General features: G+C 49.8%; 1 protein-coding gene across 1 annotated transcript in view; it reads right to left on the minus strand.

Annotated features, from left to right (window-relative positions):
• The window catches only part of LOC132836304 (glycogen phosphorylase, muscle form), a 61,667-nt gene extending 35,788 nt beyond the window's left edge, over positions 1-25,879 (minus strand). Inside the window, exons 1-3 of the mRNA XM_060855710.1 lie at positions 25,542-25,879; positions 4,005-4,106; positions 783-861 (exon numbers count right to left, since the gene is read on the minus strand). Of these exons, the coding sequence (XP_060711693.1) occupies positions 783-861; positions 4,005-4,106; positions 25,542-25,784 (424 nt within the window). The 5' untranslated portion in view covers positions 25,785-25,879. The remainder of the gene's footprint in view (positions 1-782; positions 862-4,004; positions 4,107-25,541) is intronic.
• Between the last annotated feature and the right edge of the window lie 1,776 nt (positions 25,880-27,655).

Consider the following 27,655-nt stretch of genomic DNA (forward strand, 5'->3'; position numbering starts at 1 on the left):
CCCCACCCACACACACACCCAACCCTACCCCCACCCACCCACACACACACCCAACCCTACTCCCACCCACCCACCCACCCACACACACACACATACTCCCACCCACCCACCCACCCACACACACACACACCCACCCACCCACCCACACACACACACACACACACCCTACCCCCCCCCCCACACACACACACACACACACACACTGGGTCTCTTCAAGGCAGAGATTGATAAATTCTTGAACTTAAGGAATTAAGGGCTATGGGCAGAGTACGGGTAAGTGGAATTGAATCACCCATCAGCCGTGATTAAATGGTGGAATGGCCTCAATGGGCCGAATGGCGTAGCTTCCACTCCTATGTCTTATGGTCTTGTGTGTCATACACCACGTCTTGCATATTTAAGATATCCCCCTCATCCACAGTCATCCTCTGAAGGTACAGGAGTGTGTGTGAGAGACTGTTTCCCTCTCACTCTGAGCTTTTCATTTTGTTAATTGCGTTGCCTTGAGCAGCCGAGACGTTGATGCTATGGAAGGGGAAGGAGTCTAACCATCTCAACAGCGCCGTTCCTCAGCACCGCTGGGGAATGGAGGGAGACAGCTCAGAATCCCAGCCTTAAAGGAGGCCCTGAGGGGGAGCGGCCAGAAGTGGACTGGATGAGTTATCATTGTTGAGAAAACCTGAGCCACGAGCAGGAACGGGAAGCCCAGCTGAACAGTGGGAGAGATGAAAGCTGTCAAGCTAGATGGAGGGTGGGGGGAGGCGGATAGTGGAGTTGCTCACCAGCTAGCCGGCCTAGACCCCCATTTCCAAGTCCAGCGTCTTCCTCGATCTCTTCCAATTCTTCCATGTCCAGACCGAGCTGCAGGAGAAAGGCGAAAGGGGTAAGCGAGTGAGTCGCCATCCGGTGAGGACCAGCCCAGCCCTAAATGGGGCAGTGGAACCAAGGGGTTTACAAAGCAGGACAATCCCCTGGCTCAAATGACCACCTCAGCTGGAGGGTGCAGCAAGCAGCCTGCTCGCGGTTGGAGCAGTCAACAACCCTTTGACCAGCAAATAACAGCAGCTCAGCAGGAAGCTACAACTCAGGACACCTGGGGGACGATGTTACACAGGAATGGACAAAGCTTCAGGGGGACTTGGATGAACTGCAGAACTGGGCTGACAGGTGGCAAATGGAGTTCAAGGCAACTAAATGGGAGGTGAGGCACTTTAGGTAAGAATAACAGGAAGGCTGAGTACTGCGTCAATGGAAAGATTCTTGGTCGTGTGGATGTGCAGTGGGATCTTGGTGTCCATGTATATAGATCCCTGAAAGTTGCCACCCAGGTGGATAGTGCTGTGAAGAAGGCGTACAGTGTGTTCGGGATTGAATTCCGGAGCCACAATATCATGCTGCAACTATACAAAACACTAGTGCGGCCGCACTTGGAATATTGTGTACAGTTCTGGTCCCCATATTTCGGGAAGGATGTGGAAGCATTGGAAAAAGGTGCAGAGGAGATTTACCAGGATGTTGCCTGGTCTGGAGGGAAGGTCTTATGAGGAAAGGCTGAGAGACTTGGGTCTGTTCTCATTGGAAAGAAGAAGGCTAAGGGGGGATTTAATAGAGACATACAAGATGATCAGAGGATTAGGTAGGGTAGACAGAGAAAGTTTTTTCCTAGGATGATGACGTCAGCGTGTACAAGGTGGAGTAACTACAAATTGAGGGGTGATAGATTTAAGACAGATGTCAGAGGCAGGTTCTTTACTCAGAGAGTGGTAAGGGCGTGGAATACCCCACCCGCTAATGTAGTCAACTCAGCCACATTAGGGAGATTTAAACAATGGATGATGATGGAATAGTGTAGGGGGATGAGTTGAGAATAGTTCACAGGTCAGTACAACATGGAGGGCCGAAGGGCCTGTTCTGCGCTGTATTGTTCTATGCTCTAAGCACATTTGGAATCGCTGAATCAGAATCAACAAGGAAAGGTGGCAAGGACTCCAAAGCAGGAGCTTCCGAGAAAAATTAAATGGCGGAGGTCACTGCTGGAAGGCCCTCAGAGTTAGGTTGCTCTTCTGCCTTATTCAGTTCAGAGGGAGATCAACGCCTGTAATGTGAGAAGGTGCTCCGAACAGCTGCAGCGATTCCTGACAAGTCAGTCAGCCTCCTAAATGTCACAGAGCCTCAGAGCACAGCCCAGGTCAGTCACCCAACCCTCCAGGGCCCACCAATCCTTGTCACGTTGCAATAAAGCCTGCAAAACTTATTCCCATAATGGAGGGTGTCTCGTGACAGGCATGCAGAGGGAGAGAGAGACCGAGTGAGAGAGACAGAGGCAGACACACACACACAGGCAGACACACACACACACAGAGGCAGACAAGCTGAGTTAAGGTGCCTAAACCCTTTTTGTAAAGGCCTTCCTGATAGGACTGGAAATAGCTACACTTGCTATGGAACAGCAAATGGGAGAACTCTTGTGGTGCAGCAGTTAAGTTCCTGCCTCTGAGGCCTGGGTTCAAGACCAGCCTGCTCCAGAGAGGAAGATGTTTAATTACCCTGTTCAGGGATGATATGAGTACAGGACGGGAGGTGGTGGCATCACTGTTATGTCTCTGGGTGAGAGAAGCACAGGCTAGCACTCTGAAGATACGAGCTCGAGTCCCAGCCATGGTGGGATGTTAACTCCCTCCAATCTGATGGCCTAATGGTGACCATCTAGTCACTGTCACTTCTCGCAAACACCTATCTGGATCTCTTTAGGGAAGATAATCTGCTCTCCAGACCCACAGCAATGTGGTCGATCCACATTGCCCTCTTGGCAATTAGGGATAGATTGTAAATACTGACCCAGCCAACAATGCCCACATCCCATGGATGACCCCTGCTGCATCCTCTCTCTCCTGGGAACATTGCGATGGGACGTTCTCTACCTCAGCTGCACTTTGGCTGGAAACGGATTCCCCTCAACGTGACATCAGTCAACTTTTGCTAACTCATCCCAGACGTGCAATACTTCTCCGGGAATCAACAGGGAAGGATGTCTCCCTCTGGACTTTCCTCAGTCTACAATCAGCAAACACCATTTCTGAATATGTCGAGGCCATTTAGTGATGAGATCAGAAGGAACAGAGAACGTTCAAGACAGAAGGTGACAGGTCTCTAGATGTCAAAGAAGGTGGGAAGAGTGCAGGAAAATGGGGCGGAGGCAGGGGATGAGCTGTGAATGGTAAAGCAGGCTTGAGGGGTCAAATAGCCCTCTCTCCTATGGTACCTGGTCCCCCCGAGAGACAGAGAGAAAGTGAGTGAGAGCGTGAGCGAGTGACAGAAAGCAAGCGAGCGAGCTGTGGAAGTTGAAACATCCTGTTGCTACTGACAATGGGGACTTGGACACAAGATTGAGAATTCACAGGAACTCGGGGACCATATTCAGACATGACGTTTAAAATGGAATGTGAAGAACATACAGGGCAATAGAGGAAAAACAGCAAGTGGGAAATTAAGAGATTGGAATTAGTTGGCCAAGTCTTACAATGGTATATGATGCACATCCAGGGTCAGGTTTTGAAAAGAATTTGATGCAAATCATCTGTCAAACAGCCAGGGATGTAGGAAGATGCTGCCATGGAGAGTTGGGCGGCACGGTGGCACAGTGGTTAGCCTCACAGCGCCAGAGACCCGGGTTCAACTCCCGCCTCAGGCGACTATCTATGTGGAGTTTGCACATTCTCCCCGTGTCTGCGTGGGTTACCTCCGGGTGCTCCGGTTTCCTCCCATAGTCCAAAGATGTGCAGGTTAGGGTGAATTGGCCGTGCTAAATTGTCCCATAGTGTTAGGTGAAGGGGTAAATGTAGGGGAATGGGTCTGGGTGGGTTACGCTTCGGTGGGTCGGTGTGGACTTGTTGGGCCGAAGGGCCTGTTTCCACACTCTCAGTAATCTAAAAAAAAGCATCGCAACATCACGGATAGAGGGAGATGGGGGGAGGAATGTCACTCACTAACTCCCCATGTCTTACCTGATAGATGGCTTCATCACAGGCATTCTGGAGTCCCAGGTTCACCATTGTGTTCTGCAGCGTCCGACCCATATAAAACTCCAGGGACAGGTAATAAATACGCTGCAGGGTGGAAGAGGAAGGCAGGAAGAGAAAGAAATAACTTCAGCAACCAAGGCAAACAAAGACCGGGAAAACCAAACCATGCTAACAATGGGGACAGAACATCCTCCAGATCAGAGCTGAAATATTTACAAAGACCAGCTGCAGTGAAAAAGACAAAAGCATGATATAATGAAGGACTTTTTAAAAAATTCATTTGTGGGCATCGTTGGCTGGCCAACATTTCTTGCCTATCCCTAGTTGCCCTCCAGAAGCTGGTGCAGAGCTGCTTCCTTGATCCATTACAGTTTATGTGCTGCAGGGTCACCACAGTGCCATTGGCAGGAGTATTTCAGGATCTGTACCAGTGACAGTAAAGGATCGCTGATAGATTTCCAAGTCAGGATGGCGAGTGGCTTGGCTGTGCCAGTGTATCTGCTTCCTATGTCCTTCAAGAAATGAAAGTGGTCATGGGTTGGGAACATGCTGTCTAAGGATCATTGGGGAATTCCTGCAGTGCATCTTGTAGATGGTACACACTGTTATAACACAGTGTCAGTGTTGGAGGGATTTGGTGTTTGTGGGTGTGGTGCCAATCAAGCAGGGGCTGCCTTGTCCTGGATGGTGTCAAGCTTCCAGAGTGTTTTTGGAGCTGCTGTATCCAGGGGCACGTGGGGAGTATTGTGCCTTGTCGACAGTAGACTGGCTTTGTGGACTCAGGAGGGGAGTTACTCACTGCAGTATTCCCAGCCTCTGACCTGCTCCTGTAGCCAGTGTTTACGTGGTGAGTCTCATCAATGTTCTGGTCTCAGACAAGGACAGGAACTATCTTCTCTAGCTGGGGTGGTTAGGGGTAGAGGTGCAGAGGTAGTGTCACTACTCCAGACCAAGAGACTGGTTCAAGTCCCACCTTTTCCAGGAGTATAATAACGTTTCAATTAAGTCTATAACAAAACGAGGTTAAAATTTTTTTTTTAAATTTCACATCATTAATTTTTTTAAATTTGTGGGCGGCACGGTGGCTCAGTGGTTAGCACTGCTGCCTCACAGCGCCAGGGACCCGGGTTCAATTCCCACCTCAGGTGACTGACTGTGTGGAGTTTGCATATTCACCCTGTGTCTGCGTGGGTTTCCTCCGGGTGCTCCGGTTTCCTCCCACAGTCACAAAGATGTGCAGGTTAGGGTGGACTGGCCAAGCTAAATTGCCCTTAGTGTTAGCTAAGGGGTAAATGTCGGGGTATGGGTGGGTTGTGCTTCGGCGGGTCGGCGTGGACTGGTTGGGCCGAAGGGCCTGTTTCCACACTGTAAGTAATCTAATCTAATCTAATCAGTCCAGTGGGAGAAGGGGACAACATCAAGTCGTCAAGTGAGAATTTTAAACGAGAAGGTGCTAGATTTTTGAGGGGATTAAAGGTTACAGAATGGAAACAGATAGACGGTGTTCAGTCACAAATTGATTGGCAGAGCAGGCTGAATGTTCTGTCTCTGCTCCAACAGCTTGGCTCCTTTCTCCACAGCCCTGCTGACTGAACACTCAGCTGGCAGCACACCAGGATACTGCGTCAGTTATGGGAGGGGTGGGAATTCCCCATTGTAATCAAAGGGGGCAGCTAGGGTCTCTTCAGCCTTCAATGCAGCTCACCCACAGATACCATTCCTGAAGCTGAACAGCATGACTTGTGGGAGAGACAGGCAGATATGGAGAAGGCGCGGTGGGGAGAACAGGAAGCAGCACAGGCAGGGTGAGCCCCTCAGTCGCTCTACCTGTAAATGCTGTTCAATACTGTATAGAGACAGACCTGTCCCCACCCATACTGTACCCCAGTGTTATACAGTGACAGACCTGTCCCCACCCGTACTGTACCCCAGTGTTATACAGTGACAGACCTGTCCCCACCTGTACTGTACCCCAGTGTTATACAGTTACAGACCTGTCCCCACCAGGACTGTACCCCAGTGTTATACAGTGACAGACCTGTCCCCACCAGGACTGTACCCCAGTGTTATACAGTGACAGACCTGTCCCCACCCGTACTGTACCCCAGTGTTACACAGTGACAGACCTGTCCCCACCAGTACTGTACCCCGGTGTTATACAGTGACAGACCTGTCCCCACCAGTACTGAACCCCAGTGTTATACAGTGACAGACCTGTCCCCACCAGTACTGAACCCCAGTGTTATACAGTGACAGACCTGTCCCCACCAGTACTGTACCCCAGTGTTACAGTGACAGACCAGTCCCCACCCGTACTGTACCCCAGTGTTACAGTGACAGACCAGTCCCCACCAGTACTGTACCCCAGTGTTATACAGTGACAGACCTGTCCCCACCCGTACTGTACCCCGGTGTTATACAGTGACAGACCTGTCCCCACCAGTACTGTACCCCAGTGTTATACATCGACAGACCTGTCCCCACCAGTACTGTACCCCAGTGTTACAGTGACAGACCTGTCCCCACCAGTACTGTACCCCAGTGTTATACAGTGACAGACCTGTCCCCACCAGTACTGTACCCCAGTGTTATACAGTGACAGACCTGTCCCCACCAGTATTGTACCCCAGTGTTATACAGTGACAGACGCGTCCCCACCTGTACTGTACCCCAGTGTTATACAGCGACAGACCTGTCCCCACCAAGACTGTACCCCAGTGTTATGCAGTGACAGACCTGTCCCCACCAGGACTGTACCCCAGTGTTATACAGAGACAGGCCTGTCCCCACCCGTACTGTACCCCAGTGTTACACAGTGACAGACCTGTCCCCACCAGTACTGTACCCCGGTGTTACACAGTGACAGACCTGCCCCCACCAGTACTGTACCGCAGTGTTATACAGTTACAGACCTGTCCCCACCAGTACTGAACCCCAGTGTTATACAGTGACAGACCTGTCCCCACCAGTACTGTACCCCAGTGTTACAGTGACAGACCAGTCCCCACCCGTACTGTACCCCAGTGTTACAGTGACAGACCAGTCCCCACCAGTACTGAACGCCAGTGTTATATAGTGACAGACCTGTCCCCACTAGTACTGTACCCCGGTGTTATACAGTGACAGACCTGTCCCCACCAGTACTGTACCCCAGTGTTATACATCGACAGACCTGTCCCCACCAGTACTGTACCCCAGTGTTACAGTGACAGACCTGTCCCCACCAGTACTGTACCCCAGTGTTATACAGTGACAGACCTGTCCCCACCAGTACTGTACCCCAGTGTTATACAGTGACAGACCTGTCCCCACCAGTATTGTACCCCAGTGTTATACAGTGACAGACGCGTCCCCACCTGTACTGTACCCCAGTGTTATACAGCGACAGACCTGTCCCCACCAAGACTGTACCCCAGTGTTATGCAGTGACAGACCTGTCCCCACCAGGACTGTACCCCAGTGTTATACAGAGACAGGCCTGTCCCCACCCGTACTGTACCCCAGTGTTACACAGTGACAGACCTGTCCCCACCAGTACTGTACCCCGGTGTTACACAGTGACAGACCTGCCCCCACCAGTACTGTACCGCAGTGTTATACAGTTACAGACCTGTCCCCACCAGTACTGAACCCCAGTGTTATACAGTGACAGACCTGTCCCCACCAGTACTGTACCCCAGTGTTACAGTGACAGACCAGTCCCCACCCGTACTGTACCCCAGTGTTACAGTGACAGACCAGTCCCCACCAGTACTGAACGCCAGTGTTATATAGTGACAGACCTGTCCCCACTAGTACTGTACCCCAGTGTTATACAGTGACAGACCTGTCCCCACCCGTACTGTACCCCGGTGTTATACAGTGACAGACCTGTCCCCACCAGTACTGTACCCCAGTGTTATACATCGACAGACCTGTCCCCACCAGTACTGTACCCCAGTGTTACAGTGACAGACCTGTCCCCACCAGTACTGTACCCCAGTGTTATACAGTGACAGACCTGTCCCCACCAGTACTGTACCCCAGTGTTATACAGTGACAGACCTGTCCCCACCAGTATTGTACCCCAGTGTTATACAGTGACAGACGCGTCCCCACCTGTACTGTACCCCAGTGTTATACAGCGACAGACCTGTCCCCACCAAGACTGTACCCCAGTGTTATGCAGTGACAGACCTGTCCCCACCAGGACTGTACCCCAGTGTTATACAGAGACAGGCCTGTCCCCACCAGGACTGTACCCCAGTGTTATACAGAGACCGACCTGTCCCCACCCGTACTGTACCCCAGTGTTATACAGCGACAGACCAGTATATGGAATCCAGGAATAGAATGCCGGAGAATATTTACTGTCATTTTTCCTATTGGTAATTAACATACTACACGTAGGATGAATTGCATCGAATTTATAATGCTGAGTGCTAGTTGTCCGTGGGGCTAGAGTAGTGCAGTTTATTGAGCATGGTTGCTATGGAAACGTTCCATCTGGCCCTCACACTGTAATGCCTTGAAGCTTTACACATGCTCAGAGAGCCAAACAACGGTGGGTTTGGTTGTTTTTGTGATTCGGGATACAGCATCTGTCTGGCAAGCCTCAGTGTGGATGCTGCTGATTTGTTCACGATCTGGGGGACGGGGTGCGCCGCATGCCCGAACCTCCAATCATTTCGGCCATCTCGCTGCGCTCGGCCTACAAACCAGCAAATTAGCTTCGTGGTGGAAAAGAACATTGCAGTTCCAATGCTCAGTCAGACAGTCTTTGGGGAAAAGCACTTAAGCAGGGACACAAAAACCAAAGACCTTGGCATTTCACGGAGTAAACCTCTGAAGGATTCAGAGCAAGGCCCACGCCCGTCAGCCCAGCAATGCTGCTCTATTCCTACAGCCCAGAGTTTATTTCTCCCAACGGCTTGGTAATGCAGAACCAGGAGTCACACTCGAAGGATTATAGGGTACACCACTTAGGACTGGGATGAAGAGAAGTCTCCTCACCTAGACAGTGGTGAGCCTGTGGGCTTGGATAGGTTTTCACAGAGATGTAGGGGGATGGGGGGATAGGGAGGCGGGGGTGGAGATTTGGAGAGGGAGCTTGATGATCAGCAGGAGATGCTGAACAAGCAAGTGCTGACAGCTCTTTGGTGGCCTACATATGCAGGGTGACCTGTATAGCACATTTTCAGGCAACTTTTCACCAGCGCAAGGAGATATTAGAGACAAGCAATGAAAAGCTCAAAGAAGTAGTCCGTTTTAAGGGCCATCTTAAAAGACCGAACAGGACAGAATAGAAACAGGCACCTCAGCCCACCAAGACTGCACTAACATGATGTCTTTCTAAACTAAAAATCTTTCACCTCTCCACAGCCCAGATCTCTTTATTCCCTGCCTGTTCATTTGGCTGGCATGGTATCTCCTAACTGTTGCTACTGTATCTACCCCCATCACCTCCTCTGGGTAACACATTCCAGGCACTTACCACCCTCTGTGTGGAAAAAAAAAGACTTGCCCCTTTTATCTCAAAGGTAATTGACATTTCTAACCTGGGAAAAAGACCCATTCTATCTGTTGCTCTCAATTTTGTTAGCTTCCATCAGGTCACCCTTAATCATTTGACATTCAAACGAAAACAAACCAAGTTTAGCCAATATCTCCTCGTAGTTAGTACCCTCCAACTCGGGCAGCATCCTGAGAAACCATTTCTGAACCCTCTCCAAAGCCTCCACATCCTTCTATTAATGTGGCGACCAGAACTGTACACAATATTCCAAATGTGGCCTGACCAAAGTTCTATACAGCCAAAATGCGACTTGCCAATTTTTACACTATCCCACAACTGATGTAGGCAAGATTACCGTCCACCTTCTTGACTACCTTATCCCCTTGTGTTATCACTTTCAGGGAACTGTTGGCCTGTATGCCTAGATCCCCCTGTATGTTGACACTAGTAAAGGTTCTGCAATTTATTACATACTTCCCTCCTGTGCTAGACCTTCCAAAGTGCACAATTTACAACAGTAAGCGCCATTTTATAAGTAGTAGGAGGCCGTTCAGCTCCTTAATGCTGTCCCGTGACAGTGTCAGATCACGGCTGATCCATATCTATACCACTTTTCATAAAGCTTACCCGATCAGTTTCACTCATGTCAGACCTTGTTCTTTGTTAATTGATCTTGCAATCTGAAGAATGTTTTGGGGGGTGGGGCAGCAGAAGGCAGAAGACTTCCAGATTTCTACCTCACTTTGAGAGGAAGGGTCTCCTCACACCCTCCTGAACAGCCTGGTCGCCATTTTAAGGTTCTGCCACCCACACTTACCCTGTTGCCAACCCAACCACCTTCCCCCCCCGACCCCCCACCTCGATACTACCATAAGACATAGGAGCAGTAACTAGGCCATTCGGCCCAGTGAGCCTGCTCCACCATTCTATCATGGCTGATAAGCTTCTCAACCCCATTCTCCCTGTACCCCTTGACAATCAAGAACCCATCTATCTCAGTTTTAAATATCCGCAATGACCTGGCCTCCACAGCCTTCTGTGGCAGTGAAGTCCGTAGATTCATCGCTCTCTGGCTGAAGAAGTTTCTCTTTGTCTGGATTGGTCCCCCTCCCCACAACAGGAAATAGTCTCTCCCTATTGATCCCATTGAATCCTATCATCAGGAAGCTCTCGACTGGATAGGGACGATGAGATCTGAATGTCTGAGTGAGAGTGAGAAGAGACTTGGTGAAACCGCATAGACGTCATCCTGAGAGAGAGAGAGGGTCTGAGACAACCTCAGATTCCTCTCCTTCAGGGTGGTAACTGTACACTGACTCGTATCTCTCAGTCCTCTCTCTCTCTCTCGGGGAGATATCTGTACACTGACTCAGTCCCCTCTCACTGTGTTATCTGTGCACCAACTGGACCACTCTGTGCACACAGAAACAAGGGACTGATTGGTACCTCTTTGTCCTGCCTCTTATCTGCACACAGTCTCGTATTTTTCAGGTTTGTTCTTGTTCAGGGAGACGTGCATGTACGGACTGCTCTTTCTTATAGCCTCCCCCCCTCTCTCTCTGAGGTACCTGGGCACTGACTAGTATCTCTCATTGACTGAGTGTAACAGATTCTCATTGAGATTTCATCCCAGACTGGTAAGGGAGGCGTAATGTGGTGCATCGTATTAAACTGGCGAGTGCAAGGGCAGGAGGAAAAAGCAAGTGCGCTAAGGGACTTCTCACCTGCCTTGTCTTTAACAGAAATGCAGATCTGGCAACAGAGCCAGAAGACACTCTCATAAGATGGAAACTCAAGAATGAGCTGCAAGGTCGTCATGGGAAATAAAAATCTATATCTATTATCCAACCCGCATTATTTCAGCTTACAGAAGACAAGATAACCTGTCAGCAGGCCAGTATGCTGGAGAACTGCTTGTACTTTCATGGTTTCGGCATTCCACTTGGACAACACCCAAACCTTATTTGGGGCGGGTGGGGGGAGGTGACTACAAGGTCAGCAAGGCTAATTCAGGAGTGAAAGTGTGGCTTCATCAGTCCCACGGGGTCCAGTCCCTTTGGAGATTGGAAAGCAGCAACAGGCTGGGGCCTGACCCTGTCAGATCACTGTCCTGGGAATGACAGCGAGAGCACCATCTCTAACATCCGCTGCGGTCCCACCTGCATCCAGGCGAATGCCAACCATCGATCAGTTAAACAGCAAACTCAATTTATCCACAGGAAGGCCAAGCACATTGGAGTGGGCTTTCAGATGTTGCCCTTGTGGCAGGGGGGGGGGATTTATGCCATACCCACCCACTGCTCTGTTAAGGAAGTTACTGGGGTTCAGGATTGCCATTCCTTTGAAAGGGTCAGGAGGGTCCTGGAGAGGATGTGGAGAGAGAGTGACAGAAGGGTCTCAGCAATGAGGGACTCTAGCGACAAGGCGAGGTTGAAGAGACCGGGGTTGCTCTCCCTGGAGATGGAGGGATTCAATGAGGACAAGTTTGGGAGAGAAAACTTTGGCTGGTGGCACGAGGGCTCAGAGAATTAGGGTTTTGGGCAAATGAGGGAGAGAACTTTGTTTTAAAAAAAACACACACTGAGCAATCAGGAGGCCGAACTCACTGTAGACGGTCGCAGTGGTAGCAGAGACAACGAGTGATTTCAAAACAGAATCAGAAGGGCCTAAATTCCCCTGGCCACAGGGACAGAGCAGGGATTTATAACACTGACTGGATTGCTCTACAGTGACAGCATGGACACAATGGACCAAATGGCCTCCTCCCGTACTGGAATGATGCAGAGAAGGGAAGTTCTGCCATGTTTTCAGCCACCCAATATTACTGCTTGTAGGAGTTTGCCGCGTGCAAATTGATTGCTATGTTTCTGACGTTACAACAGTGACTACAACTTAAAAGTCCTTTATTGGTTGGAAATCACTAGGACCTGTGACAGTTATGAAAAGGTGCCACAGAATAGAAAACTGCCTTTGTTCTGACAACCGTTTCCAACTCACTCGGGAAACTCCACCCAATTATAACGTTAATGCTAGCGCTGCCAGCATATTAAAGCACTCACTGCTTTCACCAGTGAAAAGGCCTGACAAACCCATGGGGGACTGCCTTGAGTGGATTTGCTGCCACCAACCCTCCCTATTGGGATTGGGCTAAACTACTGGCACTGAGTGGGGAGGGATGATCACACAAAGTCTTCAACAGAAGAGAGGCTCAATCTTGATTAACAGTGGACAGCAGTTACATTACAACTGAGACACATTATGATTGCGTTCAACTTAACAATAGGTACACACTAGGGAGACAGTGAGGACTGCAGATGCAGGAGAGTCGAGAGAGTGGTGCTGGAAAAGCACAGCAGGTTCAGGCAACATCCGAGGAGCAGGAAATCAATGTTTCAGGCCAGAGCCCTTCAATAGGTACACACTACTTCGCATTTAGCACTAGAACAACAGGAACATATGGGTTAGACACTAGGCGCTGATGAACTCTTCCCAGGAACAATCCCTTTCATCCTGTAGATGGAGCTTATCTCCTGATGTTGTTAATCTTTTCAGATGCCAATTGTCTCATATAACAACACTGTCCTCCACCACCTCCCACGTTACACCCTGATCTCAATGGAACGCTACAGGTCTGTGCTCTTGTCTCCCTGCAGAGTCCTCCCAGTACAGTGGCCTTAGGCGGCCACTTGTAAGAATTAATCAAAATGCAGGAGACAGCAATGGAAATACTCAAAAAGGACCTTGCTCAAAACCTGACTGGGAGAAGGTCTGACAAAGATGGCAACTGTACATCTTTCCTGAAGAGGCTTTGCTCTGTATAGACTTTGGGGCCACAAGGTTCACAGTTACAACTTGTTGAGGATAGCCATACCAGAAGCCATGAAGGTCACCAATCCTTGGAAAGGAAGGAAGTTGCTCAGCCCCTCAAGCCCATTCCACCCTTGAGTCAGGTGGTGAACAATCCACATCATAACTACCTCCCCCATTCCAGCTAGGGGTCAGCCTTGGGCTGGTAGCAGCTCCACTGTTACAAAGTTTAGAGGTTCAAGCCCCCACACCTTGATTAACAAGAACTTGCACCCATATCACGTATGGACATTGGGGAAAAAAACACAAGATACCTTACGGCAGTGCTACCAAACTAAACTCAATCCTGAAGCCATCCAAGGAGGAGGGACAGAGTGAGCGACTGAGTGGCAGAGAAGGGCTAAGGAGGCGATTCCAGAACTTAGCATCTCAAGCACAGTCACCACCAATGATTAACATCAGAGATGGGCAAGACGCCATTCATTCCTGATGAAGGGCTTTTGCCTGAAACGTCGATTTTCCTGCTCCTCAGATGCTGCCTGACATGCTGTGCTTTTCCAGCACACACTCTAATCTAGACGCCAAACCTGGAGGAATGCAGAGACCTTGAGTACTTGAAGGGTCAGGAGAGATTCCAGAGATCAGGAGACTTTGGAAAGGAAACTGAAATCAAATGAGAATTGACAAATGTAGGAATCGGAGGACTGGGCGGTAATGCAAGTCAGTGAACACAGGTCACGTCAGCAGTGTTGATGAATGCTGGATGTTTGCTACGGAATTTTAGCTGTGGGAAATTCTCTCCTCCTGAAGTCTTGTAAATGATTTTTATAGATTTGCACTGCTGACATTCCAATACACAAAAAGCAGAAAGGATTCAGGGGACAAATTGAAAACTACAGAGGTTTCCTGCACGGTTTGAAATCCAGCCACCCACACTTCTGAAGACATATCAATAAGAAACAGGTCAGCAAAGGAGTAGTAAAGGCATACAGTCATACAGCACGGAAACAGACCCTTCGGCCCAACTCATCAATACTGACCAGATTTCCTAAACTGAACTAGTCCCACGTGCGTGCATTTGGCCCACATATCCCTCTAAAGCTTTCCTATTCACATACCTGTCCCAAACGTTTTTTAAAATGTTGCAATTATACAAACCTCTACCACTTTCTCAAGCAGATCATTTCACATATGCACCACCCTCTGTTTAAAAAAAAGTTACCCCAGTCCCTTTCAAACCTTACCCCTCTCACCTCAAGTCTCTGCCCTCCTGTTTTGGACTCCCCTACCCTGGGAAAAGACTATTCACCTCATCTAGGTCTCTCATGAATTTATAAACCTCTAGACAAACACCCGTCAGCCTCTCCTGCTCCAGGGAAAGTACCCGCAGCCTATCCAGCTTCTCCTTATACCTCAAACCCTCCAGTCTTGGTAAGGTCCTTGGAAATCTTTCTTTGCACCCTTTGATAACATCGATCATATTTCTAGGGTGATCAGGATTGTATGTAATACTCCAAATGTGACCTTACCAATATCTTGTACAGCTGCAACATGATGCCTCCACTCCTGTACACAACGTTCTGATCAATGAAAGTAAGTACGCTAAACGCCTTCTTCACCACCCTGTCTACCTGTGATACCACTTTCAAGGAGTTAAGTACCTGCACCCCCTCTCTGTTCGACAACACTGCCCATGGTTCTACTAGTCACCGTGTAAGTCCTGCCCTGGTTTGCCTTGCCAAACCGCAACCCCTCATATTTATCAAAGTTAAACTGCCAGTCCTCGGCCCACTGAGATGATCAAGATCCCACTGTACTGAGAGAGAACCTTCTTCACTGTCCACTATACCAGCAACCTTGGTGCCATCATGTGCAAAGCTACTAACCGTGCCTTCTATATTCCCAGCTGAAAATGTGTTGCTGGAAAAGCACAGCAGGTCAGGCAGCATCCAAGGAACAGGAAATTCGACATTTCCAAAGAAGGGCTTATGCCCGAAACGTCGAATTTCCTGTTCCTTGGATGCTGCCTGACCTGCTGCGCTTTTCCAGCAACCCATTTTCAGCTCTGATCTCCAGCATCTGCAGACCTCACTTTCTCCTCTTCTATATTCTCATCCAAATTGTTCAAATAAATGACAAATACCAGTGGACCCAGCACTGAACCCTGCGGCACACTACTGGTCACACACAGGCCTCCAACCTGAACAACAACTGTCTTTCACCAGCCTCTGTCTCCTACCAGCAAGCCAATTTTGTAATCCAAAAATACATTTATTCATTAAATCAAATTTAAAATCCTCCAGCTGCCAAGGTGGGATTTGAACTTAAATCTCCACAGCTTTAGTCTGGTCCTTTGCATTAGGTTACAATACCGTTATGCTGCTGTATCATTACAAGGGCCAGACTGTGATCTTAGAGGGGTAAGGTGCATTCTTCCTATCTGTATTTAACAAGAAAGCAGATGTTAGCCAGGCCACGGAGATACAGGAGGAAGCTCAGTCAGGAAAAGGATTGGGAATTCATGTGGAGCAGCTATTGAAGAGGCTGGTGGTGTTTCAAGCTGATCAAGTTACTGGACCAGATGGATACTGAAGGAAGTGAGAGTGGACATTGCAGGGTCATTGGCCAGAATGGTACAGTATTAGATTCAGGAGTGGTACGACCGTATTAGAGAATTACAAACACTTACACACCTATTCAAGTAGGTTGAAAGGTTCAGCACTATCAGAAGGGCTGTCTGCTGGATGAGTTGTTAAAACGAACATACCTGCCTTCTCAGGTGGACAGGAACGTTCCCCAGCAACTATTGGAAGAACTACAATGGTTGGGAGCTTTGTCCCCAGGATGCTGCCTAATAGCTATCCTTTAATCATTGGGTTAAAATCGGAAACATCCTGTTGCCTTAGGAAAGCAACCAACATAATAAAAGACCTCTCCCGTTATACTCTCTTCTGTCCGACAGAAGGTATTCAAGTTTAAATACACACATAAGTAGATTCAAGGCCAGCTTCTTCCCCACTGTTATCAGACTTTTGAACAGACCTCTCTGATGTTAAGCCTGATCTCTCTTTCTGCACATTCTCTGCTGCTGGAACACACTGTTCTGCTCCCCCGGATGCACTTCGTGTGGTATGATCTGCCTGACTGTATCTTGGCACACAGAGGCATAGTCATAGAGATGTATAGCATTGAAACAGACCCTTCGGTCCACCTTGTCCATGCTGACCAGCTATGTCCCTTTTATATCCTTCCTCTCTCACCCTAAACCTAGTTCTGGACTCCCCCACCCCAGGAAAAAGACCTTGTCTATTTATCCTATCCATGCCCCTCAACATTTTATAAACCTCTATAAGGTCACCCCTCAGCCTCCGACACTCCAGGGAAAACAGCCCCAACCTGTTCAGCCTCTCCCCGTAGCTTAAATCCTCCAAAGTTTGGAAGAAGATTTGTAGCTCGGGTGCTCGTTGTTGTGGTTCTGTTCGCCGAGCTGGGAATTTGTGTTGCAAACGTTTCGCCCCCTGTCTAGGTGACATCCTCAGTGCTTGGGAGCCTCCTGTGAAGCGCTTCTGTCATGTTTCCTCCGGCATTTATAGTGGTTTGTCTCTGCTGCTTCCGGTTGTCAGTTCCAGCTGTCCGCTGCAGTGGCCGGTATATTGGGTCCAGGTCAATGCGTTTGTTCATAGAATCTGTGGATGAGTGCCATGCCTCTAGGAATTCCCTGGCTGTTCTCTGTTTGGCTTGCCCTATAATAGTAGTGTTGCCCCAGTTGAATTCATGTTGCTTGTCATCTGCATGTGTGGCTACTAAGGATATCCTCCAAACTTGGCAACACCCTCGTAAATCTTTTCTGAATCCTTTCAAGTTTCACAACATCTTTCCGATAGGAAGGAGACCAGAATTGCACACAATATTCCAACAGTGGCCTAACCAATGTCCAGTACAGCCACAACATGACCTCCCAACTCCTGTACTCAATACTCTGACCAATAAAGGTGTGACAGTGGTTAGCACTGCTGCCTCACAGCGCCAGAGACCAGGGTTCGATTCCCGCCTCAGGCGACTGACTGTGTGGAGTTTGCACATTCTCCCAGTGTCTGTGTGGGGTTTCCTCCAGGTGCTCCGGCTTCCTCCCACTGTCCAAAGATGTGCAGGTTAGGGTGAATTAGCCGTGCTAAATTGCCCGTAGTGTTAGGTAAAAGGGGTAAATGTAAGGGAATGGGTGGTTGTGCTTCAGCGGGTCGGTGTGGACTTGTTGGGCCGAAGGGCCTGTATCTAATCTAATCTAAATGATAAATCAAGTGTGGGTCGACCTGCAACAGTTCAAGACCATCTTCTTAACAGCAGTTAGGGACAATTTCTGACCAGCCAGTAATGCCCCCAATTGAACAAAAACAGAAGACTGCCATTTTGGACTCAGAAATAAGAGTAGGCCATTTAGCCCCGTAAAAGTTCAAAAAGATCATGGCCAATCCAACTGCAGTTGAGACTTCACTTTCCTGACTGTCCCCCCATACCCTTCAATCAAACTTCGGTCTTAATTTGGCCTTGAATATATCGACCACGAGAGAAGCCCATCTTCCATCCATTGACTCCCAATTACACGGCTGTCCTCTGCAGAAAGGCTGCCAACATCATAGACTGTAGTAATGATCCCCTCCAACCTCTTCTGTCAGGTAGAAGATACAGGAGCTGAAAATGTGTTGCTGGAAAAGCGCAGCTGGTCAGGCTGCATCCAAGGAGCAGGAGAGTCGACGTTTCAGGCATGAGCCCTTCTTCAGGAATGAGGAAAGTGTGCCAAGCAGGCTAAGATAAAAGGTAGGGGGGAGGGGCGTTGGCAATGCGATAGGTGGAAGGAGGTCAAGGTGAGGGTGATAGGCCGGAGTGGGGGTGGGGCGGAGAGGTCAGGAAGAAGATTGCAGGTTAGGAGGGCGGTGCGGAGTTAGAAGCATTTGACTGAGACAAGGTGGGGGATGGGGAAATGAGAAAAGTGGAGAAATCTAGGTTCATCCCGTGTGGTCGGAGGGTTCCTAGGCGGAAGATGAAGCACTCTTCCTCCAGCCGTTGTGTTGCTATGGTCTGGCGATGGAGGATACAGGATCCTGAACACGCACCAGGGGGCTCAGAAACAGCTTCTTCCCGGCTGCTATTAGACTGAAGAGTGAACCCTCCAGCCTCAGTTTATGCTGATCTTAGTGACGTTGTAACCTGCATGCCTCTGCCGGAGTATTTTGATCTGCATCTGCTTTCTTACTAGGATCTGCCTATACTGCTCATAAACAAAGCTTTTCACTGTATTTGTGACAATCAATCAATCAATCAATCAATAACACTGCCTCCACTATTTGATGGGAAAGAGAATTCATAGACAAGCTCCAGAAGAAAACTTCCTCCTCATTCTAGTCTTAAAATGGAAAGTTAAAAATCACACAACACCGGGTTCTAGTCCAACAGGTTTATTTGGAAGCGCTGCTCCTTCATCAGGTGGCTGTGGAGTATAAGACAGTAAGACCCAGATTTTGTAGCAAAAGTTTACAGAGTGATGGAACTGAAATTATAAATTGAAAAAGACCCTGATTGTTTGTCAAGTCTCTCATCTTTTAGAATGGCCATGTTGGTTTCAGTTCTGTCATCTGTAAATCGCAGAACTTTTTTAAAGTTACATTCTCAAGTGAACTTTAACAATTGGTTTCATGTCGGCCCAGATAATGTATTGAAGGTGTGAGATGCCCTGCGTGAGACTGCCTGTGCCACAATGGTCAGACTGATTCTAATCTAAAAAACAGATTTACAGAATCTTATATGGATTCATGCAGTGTGAGAGAGAGAGTGTGTGTGTGTGTGTGTGTGTGTGTGTGTGTGTCTTGGGGGGGGCGGGGTTTATGAGTCTGTGAGAGAGTGTGAATGTGAGAGAGTGGGAGGGTAAAGGGCAGGGGAATTTATTCTGAAACACTGCTTTCCCATTCTAGGCTTGCTCAGTGTTGTCTATTCGATTTGCAGATTATCATGTCTTATTTATTTTGGTGATTAACTTGGGAAAGAGATGTCGCAGTTAGGGATGGATAACAAATGCTGGACATGTGTCCGATGCCCAGTGGGACTGCACTGACAATAAGCTGCTACTAATCTATACTAATCCCACCTTCCTGCACTGTGCCCACAGCCTTGAAAGTTATAATATTTCAAATGTTTCTCCAAGGACTTCCTGAGAAAGTGAAAGGTTTCCTACCCAAACAGCCATCCCAGGAAACACATTCCAGATTCCCACCACTCTCTGGGTGAGCCAAGTTTGCTCATGTCCCCTCTAAACTGCTTGCCTTTCACCATAAAGTCATGCTGCCTTGTTAGTGACCCTTTGACTAAGGGGAACAGCTACTTTTTAATTATCCTGTCTATGCCCCTCACTCTCCTACTCTATCAGGAACCCCCAACTTCTCTGCTCCATAGACCACATGAGCTAGGAGCGACCTGATAGACATTTATGAAATTAGCAATTTAAGAATATGGATGTAAGTTAGCTCACTGAGCTGGAAGGTTTGTTTTCAGACGTTTCATCACCACGGATAGGTGGAATAGCCAAACGATTTACAACAACGTTACTGAGATTAGAGGATTTAAGTTATAAACAGCTGGAAAGACTAGGACTGCTTATCCCCAACAGCATCAGAGACAAAGGAGTAACCTCGTAAAGGTTTATAAAATCATGAAGGGCACAGATAGGGTGAATAAACAAGGTCTTTTTCCAAGGATGGTGTTGTCCAAAACCACAGGGCATAGGTTTAGGGTAATCGGGAAAGATTTAAAAGGGACCTGAGGGGTAATGTTTTTACGCAGAGGTATGTGTATGGAATGTGCTGCCAGATGAAGTGGAGGCTGGTACAATGACAACATTTAAAAGGCATCGGGATGAAGGGGAGGGGTTTAAGAGGGATCTGGGCCCAATGCTGGAAAACAGAACAAGATCAGATTGGGATGTCGGGTCAGTGCAGAGGAGTTGCACCAAAGAGTCTGTTTCCGTGCCCTATGACTCTTCACAGCTGAACAGCTCCAACTCAACTCAAATGGTCAATCAGTTCAATGCACGTGGATTCTTGCCACCCTGTTCCCTCACTCCTGGAACACTGGGGAAATGGAGATGGGAATCACTGACAGGAGTGGCCCGCATCAGCAACTTGCTCGCCATCTGAGCCATACCCCCAGTTGACATACAGCCTCCTCCTACTGTGCCAGGTTTTGCTGGGAGGCGCCTGGGGAGGGAAACAGTAGCTCCTCTCTCACAGCTGGGTCAAGCATCCACAGTAAAAATAGCCCCTCTCAAAATGCAGCTGAAGGTCAAAGGGTGAGACAAGTATTACCCAACTCATTTTGCACGATACTGAGAAAGATTGGAGACACACTTCACAGTTTAATTAACCAAAAATCGAAACCAGCCACTCCACAGTGTAAGCTCCGTCTTGCTGCCAGAACCGAGAATGCTACATAGCCAGCGAACGTCATCCACATCGACCTGGAGTCTGCCTTTCAGTGAAGCACATCCGGACGTTGCCAGTATGCACCACTGAAGCACTCCTTTACTGGTAAAGCTCAGGAAAGGTGCTCAGTTCTTCTTTAGCAGTTAGAGGGGCCTTTTTAGGCTCCTGAAGATAGGCGTCTCAACAGGGGCTTGGGCACTAATGTCGGAGACACATTACAGACACCGGCAAAGACCTCAACTCAAGGAAATGGTATTCGCAAATAGAGGAGCTGGGGGAAGGGAAAGGAGAAATTCAATCCACCACACTGTCAGGCAAAACAGCAGCAGCACACACAGAGAGAGACAGAGAGAGGGAGAGAGAGAGAGAGAGAGAGAGAGAGACAGACAGACACAGAGAGAGAGAGAGACAGACAGACAGACACAGAGAGAGAGAGAGAGAGAGAGAGAGAGAGAGAGGGGGAGAGAGAGAGAGAGAGAGACACGTACATACATACATACACAGAGAGAGAGACAGACAGACAGACAGACACAGAGAGAGAGACACACAGACAGACAGACAGACACAGAGAGAGACAGACAGACAGACAGACACAGAGAGAGACAGACAGACAGACACACACATACATACATACATACACACGCAGAGACACACACACTAAAAATTCACTAAGCAACATTCTGCCTTGTCCAAATCTGCTTAAACAATTGCTTTGCGTCTAATGTCTCCTTGAATAACCTTCAGGAGAAGCAGCATAGCGAGAAAGGGAGGACAGTATCTGTAGATTTTGTTTCACGGTCTGTCACCCCAGATTGATGACAAATCATCGTGTGTGGATTTACTGTGGACTGGGCTGTGTAATGTTGCAGAGAGGGATGCGAAATCACTTATACTAATCAGATGGGGGTTGCTGATCGGACAGCATCTGAGTCAGCAGGCTAGACTGGGATGAGACGGAGCACAGGCCAACTTGTGCTGAGGCAAGGCAACAGAACTTTGCAGGCCTCTTGCTTCAACAGCACGTCGCTTATGGCACAGAAGGGGGCCATTCAGCCCTTAAAGCCTTTCCATCATTTGAAGAGCTTCTCTACTGTAACTGCCCACTGTGACTCATTAACCCTGAACAAACAGCCAGTGGAAACTCAAATGGATCTTATGTCAAAGGAATGATAAAGGGAACTAGTATTGCACGTAATGAGGGATAGTGTGCCATGGTCTGAGCACTGCTTGGTGCATGTGATGATGGAGGTCTGTGGGCACCTTACACACAGACTGAAATTGCAACAAGTAGAGGATGGGTGATGTACTCCAAGAGGGATGGGTGTGCAGTTCCAAGGCTGAACCTGTGACCTTGTGATTAGTGGGAGAGGGCATATGATTACAGGGCTATATTTGGAAGACAACCCTCAGGGGGTCAGAGCCAAGACACCTCGCAGATCTCAAACAGCTCGGGAAAAACTGCCTGACAGAGACAGTTAGCCACAGGCAAATCAGTGCTCTGTTACTCTGTGAAAAGGCATCCTCACTCCAATCTAATACCCTCACCTCATCCATGGGGAGACACATTCCCCCATGTCTTGTGTAAATCAAAGGCTTTTGGAAACTAATCAGATGGTTACCATAAAGGATCAAAGCCCAGCCCCCAACAGTTCTGGACCCCAGTAGTACACACCACGTTAGCCCTGTCCGCACCAGTATTTACTGACCATCCCGAGCTTCCTTTAAAGGAGGTGGTGATAAGCTGCCTTCTTGAACCACTGCAGTCCATGTGCTGTAGGTACACCCACAACGTCCTGAGGACTTTGACCCAGTGACACTGATGGAATATATATTTCCAAGTCAGAATGGTGTGGAGCGTGGGAAGGATTGAGCAGGAGGGTGGTGTTCCCATGTATCTGCTGCTCGTGTCCTTCTTGATGGAAGTGGCCAAGGGCTTGGAAGATGCTATTTAAGGAACCCTGGTGAATTTCTACTGTGCGTCTTCCAGATAGTTACAGAATGTCAGTGGTGGAGGGAATAGATCTTTGGGATGTGGCGCCAATCAGTTGGGGCTGCTTTGCCCTGGATGGTGCTGAGCCTCTCGAGTGTTGTTTTCAGGCTGAACCCATCCAGGCAAGTGGGGAACAGTCCCTCACACTCCTACCCTGTGCCTGATGCAGATCGGTTTTGGGGAGACAGGAAGGGAGTTATCCCTAGCCTCTGACCTGCTCTTGTGTTTATGTGGCAAATCCACTTCTGTTTCTGGTCAATGGTAACCCCTTGAACATCAAGGGGTGGCAGTTAGATTGCATTTTATTGGAGATGGCCATTGCCTGGCATTTGAGTGGCACAAATTTAATTGCCAGTGTAATACAGCCCTATCCCACCAGTACTGTCTCTGTTGTTACAGTGAATGCCCTGCCACCATCAGTGCTGTACACCGATGTTACATAAGTGACAGGCCTGTCACCCAAGAGGAGAAGAAGTATTCTTCACCCCAATTCTTCTGTGACTTACTATAGCATCATTGCTTAAGTGCTTGGTAACTCAAGGTCCTGAATGCAGGTTCCACTGCACATTGTTAGTGTCTAGGCCCCAGTTTCTATGTCTCATTACGTGGCAGTACTGTATCTGTGCAGAGGCCCCACACTCCATATCAGGCCCATAATACGCAATGTTCACCAGTCTTGACTCATTGCCCTCTTCCCATCCCCCAACCTCAATGCTATAGCACCCACACTCGTCCATCCCCTCCAAAGTCCATCACCCAACCAGCTCTGCCCTCCCATCCAGCATCAGAATTTATACTCAGTGTCTTGTTTTCACCTCGCTCCCCCGTCACCATACCTATCACACTTCCCCACAGTGAGTATTACTGCTTCACCTGTACCAACAGGGGTGTAACCTCTTTCCCCCCAGGACCCCCTTCTATTGGGCCAGTTACCCCTCACAATAGCGACATCGCCACATACAGATCCACAGGGCCCAGTACCAGGTCCCTGTCAGTGTGCCTCCTCATCTTCAGACTATTCTATAGTCTGCAGACCTCTCTAGCCTCAGCTCTCGCTCATTATTCTCAGTTTTACCTCTCAAGAGTCCCCTCACCTTGAAGGTCAGTCTCATGATAGTACTGCTGTCTGCAAACCATATTCCACAAGGTGGGGTCCTTTTTTTTTAAACAGAGTTATGTCTTCAGGGTGTTCCAAAACACATCAGTCCTCCTCTTCCCATCCCTGCCTGGTGTCCCCTCACCACGGAATCAGTCCTTTCGGCAGTATTCCAAAAGTCCTTCTCCTAATGGGGCCGCTTAGTGCATATCTACACTATCTTTCCTCGCCACCACCTCCGCATTCCCAACCTCATCTGTATGACCCCTCCACTCTCCATATCCCCACCTCCTCCATATACCCCCCTCTTCCAAAGCCCTCTACCCCTCCATCTCCCCTCATAGCACCCAGATTGCCTCATATCCCTCCTTATCCCCCTCACACCACCATTCCCCCATGTCCCAATAACCCCCCATCCCTGTATAACACCCTACACCCCCCCATTCCTTCTGTATAACCCCCTCACCCTCATATACCCCCTGTATACTCCATCCCCCTGCAACCCCCCTCACCCATGTATACCCTCCTCACCCCATTGTATACCCCCCTGTATACCCCCTCACCACCCCATAACCTCCCCCTCACTCCCATGTACACCTCCCTGTATACCCCCATCACCCCCCTTGTATAACCCCGTCACCCTCCCGTAAATTCCCTCACCCCCCGTACACCCTCATGTACCCCCCATATACACCCTCACCCCCCATATACCCTCCTGTGTACCCCTCCTGTACATCCCCCACACACCCCTTTCCCATGTCCCTGTACACCCTCATGTCCCCCCCACACACCCCTGTACCCCTCCGTGTCCCCCTACATACCCCCATACACCCCCCTATATCCCCCATGTACCCCCCTGTATACACCCCATGCACCCCCCTGTACACCTCCCTGCATACACCCCGTACACCCCCCTACATCCCCCCGTACACCTCCCTGCATACACCCCGTACACCCCCCTACATCCCCCCGTACACCCCACTACATCCCCCCGTACACCCCACTACATCCCCCATGTACCCCCCTCACCCCCCTGTATACACCCCGTACACCCCCCTACATCCCCCCATGTACCCCCCTCACCCCCTACATCCCCCACGTAGCCCCCTCACCTCCCTGTATACACCCCCCTACATCCCCCACGTAGCTCCCTCACCCCCCTGTATACACCCCGTACACCCCCCACGTAGCCCCCTCACCCCCCTGTATACACCCCCCTACATCCCCCCATGTACCCCCCTCACCCCCTACATCCCCCACGTAGCCCCCTCACCCCCCTGTATACACCCCCCTACATCCCCCCATGTACCCCCCTCACCCCCTACATCCCCCACGTAGCCCCCTCACCCCCCTGTATACACCCCCCTACATCCCCCACGTAGCCCCCTCACCCCCCTGTATACACCCCCCTACATCCCCCACGTAGCCCCCTCACCCCCCTGTATACACCCCCCTACATCCCCCACGTAGCCCCCTCACCCCCCTGTATACACCCCCGTACACCCCCCATGTACCCCCCTGTATCCACCCCCCTACATCCCCCACGTAGCCCCCTCACCCCCCTGTATACACCCCCGTACACCCCCCATGCACCCCCCTGTATACACCCCCCTACATCCCCCACGTAGCCCCCCCTCGTGTCCCCCCCCCGGGTGCGGGTTACCTTGGGGTCTTTCTCATAGTAGTACTGCTGTGTGCGGATCCAGCGGCCCACCAGGTGGTCGCGGACGGTGTGGGCCAGGGCCTGGTAGTAGTCGCGGCTGGTCGCCACATTGCGGTCCTTCACCAGCGTGAAGTGCAGGTGCCGGTTAAAGTTCTTCTTCAGCTCGGCGACATTCTCCACCCCGGCCAGGCCCCGCACGCTGATCTGCTTCCGCCGCTCCATGTCACTCTGCGGCCGCGACATGATTCCGTCTCGGTCTGTGTGTCGGTGTGTGTCTCCCTGTGTGTCCCTCACCCCCACCCAGACCCCGCCGCTGCTGCCGCCTTTTAACCGACTCTCTCTCCCCTCCCGCCGCGAGACGCATCAGTCGTCAACCGTCCGCCTCATCAATATGTAGATACCGCTCATCCATATGCATGAGCCCCGCACCATTAAAGAGACCGGTTTTATACACAAAGCCCCGCCCCCGTTCTACATATCCCCGCCCCTTCCCCAGATTAAAGCCGTCGCGTTTATTTATACAGCCCCGCCCATAGTTTTACATAGCCCCGCCCATATGCACCAGGTTAAAGTCGCTGCTATTTATATAGCCCCGCCTCTCATTTTATATATCACCGCCCCTAGTTTTACATATCCCCGCCCATTCACCCTGAATAAAGCTATTGCGGTGATTTATACAGCCCCGCCCCAGTTTTACATAGCCCCGCCCATTTCCCCCAGATTATAGCCATTGCAGTTATTTATAGAGCCACGCCTCTCGTTTTACATAACCCCGCCCATATCCCCAGTTTAAAGCCTCTGCGGTTATTTTTACGGCCCCGCCCCTAGTTTTACATAGTCCCGCCCATATCCCTACATTAAATCCATTGTGGATATGTATATAGCCCGAGTAAAAAATGAGGTCTGCAGATGCTGGAGATCACAGCTGCAAATGTGTTGCTGGTCAAAGCACAGCAGGCCAGGCAGCATCTCAGGAATAGACCTGCAACCGCAGGAAATGTAAAACTTGCGCCCACACCTCCACACTCACTTCCCTCCAAGGCCCCAAGGGATCCTTCCATATCCGCCACAAGTTCACCTGTACCTCCACACACATCATCTATTGCATCCGCTGCACCCGATGTGGCCTCCTCTATATTGGTGAGACAGGCCGCTTACTTGCGGAACGCTTCAGAGAACACCTCCGGGCCGCCCGAACCAACCAACCCAATCACCCTGTGGCTCAACACCTTAACTCTCCCTCCCACTCCACCGAGGACATGCAGGTCCTTGGACTCCTCCACCGGCAGAACACAACAACACGACGGCTGGAGGAGGAGCGCCTCATCTTCCGCCTGGGAACCCTCCAACCACAAGGTATGAATTCAGATTTCTCCAGCTTCCTCATTTCCCCTCCCCCCACCTTGTCTCAGTCGGTTCCCTCAACTCAGCACCGCCCTCCTAACCTGCAATCCTCTTCCTGACCTCTCCGCCCCCACCCCACTCCGGCCTATCACCCTCACCTTGACCTCCTTCCACCTATCCCACCTCCATCGCCCCTCCCCCTAGTCCCTCCTCCCTACCTTTTATCTTAGCCTGCTTGGCTCTCTCTCTCTTATTCCTGATGAAGGACTTATGCTCGAAACGTCGAATTCTCTATTCCTGAGATGCTGCCTGGCCTGCTGTGCTTTGACCAGCAACACATTTGCAGATGTATATAGCCCCGCCTCTCGTTTTACATAGCCACGCCCATCTCCCCCATTTAAGGACAGCAGTTATTTATATAGCTCCGCCTTTAGTTTTACATAGCTCCGCCCATTTCCCCAGATTAAATCCATTGTGGATATGTATATAGCCCCGCCTCTCGTTTTACATAGCCCCGCCCATCTCCCCTCATTTAAAGGCTCAGCTGTTATTTATATAGCCCCGCCTTTAGTTTTACATAGCTCCGCCTTTTTCCCCAGATTAACGCTAATGCAGTTGTTTATATAGCCCCGCCCCTTGTTTTACATGTCCCCGCCCATTCCCTCCAGAATCAACCTATTGCGGTTATTTATTTTTACAACCCCAGCCCCCCATGTTATATAACCCCGCCCCTCGGTTGACAAAGCCCCGCCCACACTTAGCCCCCTTTA

The sequence above is a fragment of the Hemiscyllium ocellatum genome, chromosome 46 (genome assembly GCF_020745735.1).
Source record: "Hemiscyllium ocellatum isolate sHemOce1 chromosome 46, sHemOce1.pat.X.cur, whole genome shotgun sequence".
In the NCBI taxonomy this organism is placed as follows: Eukaryota; Metazoa; Chordata; class Chondrichthyes; order Orectolobiformes; family Hemiscylliidae; genus Hemiscyllium; species Hemiscyllium ocellatum.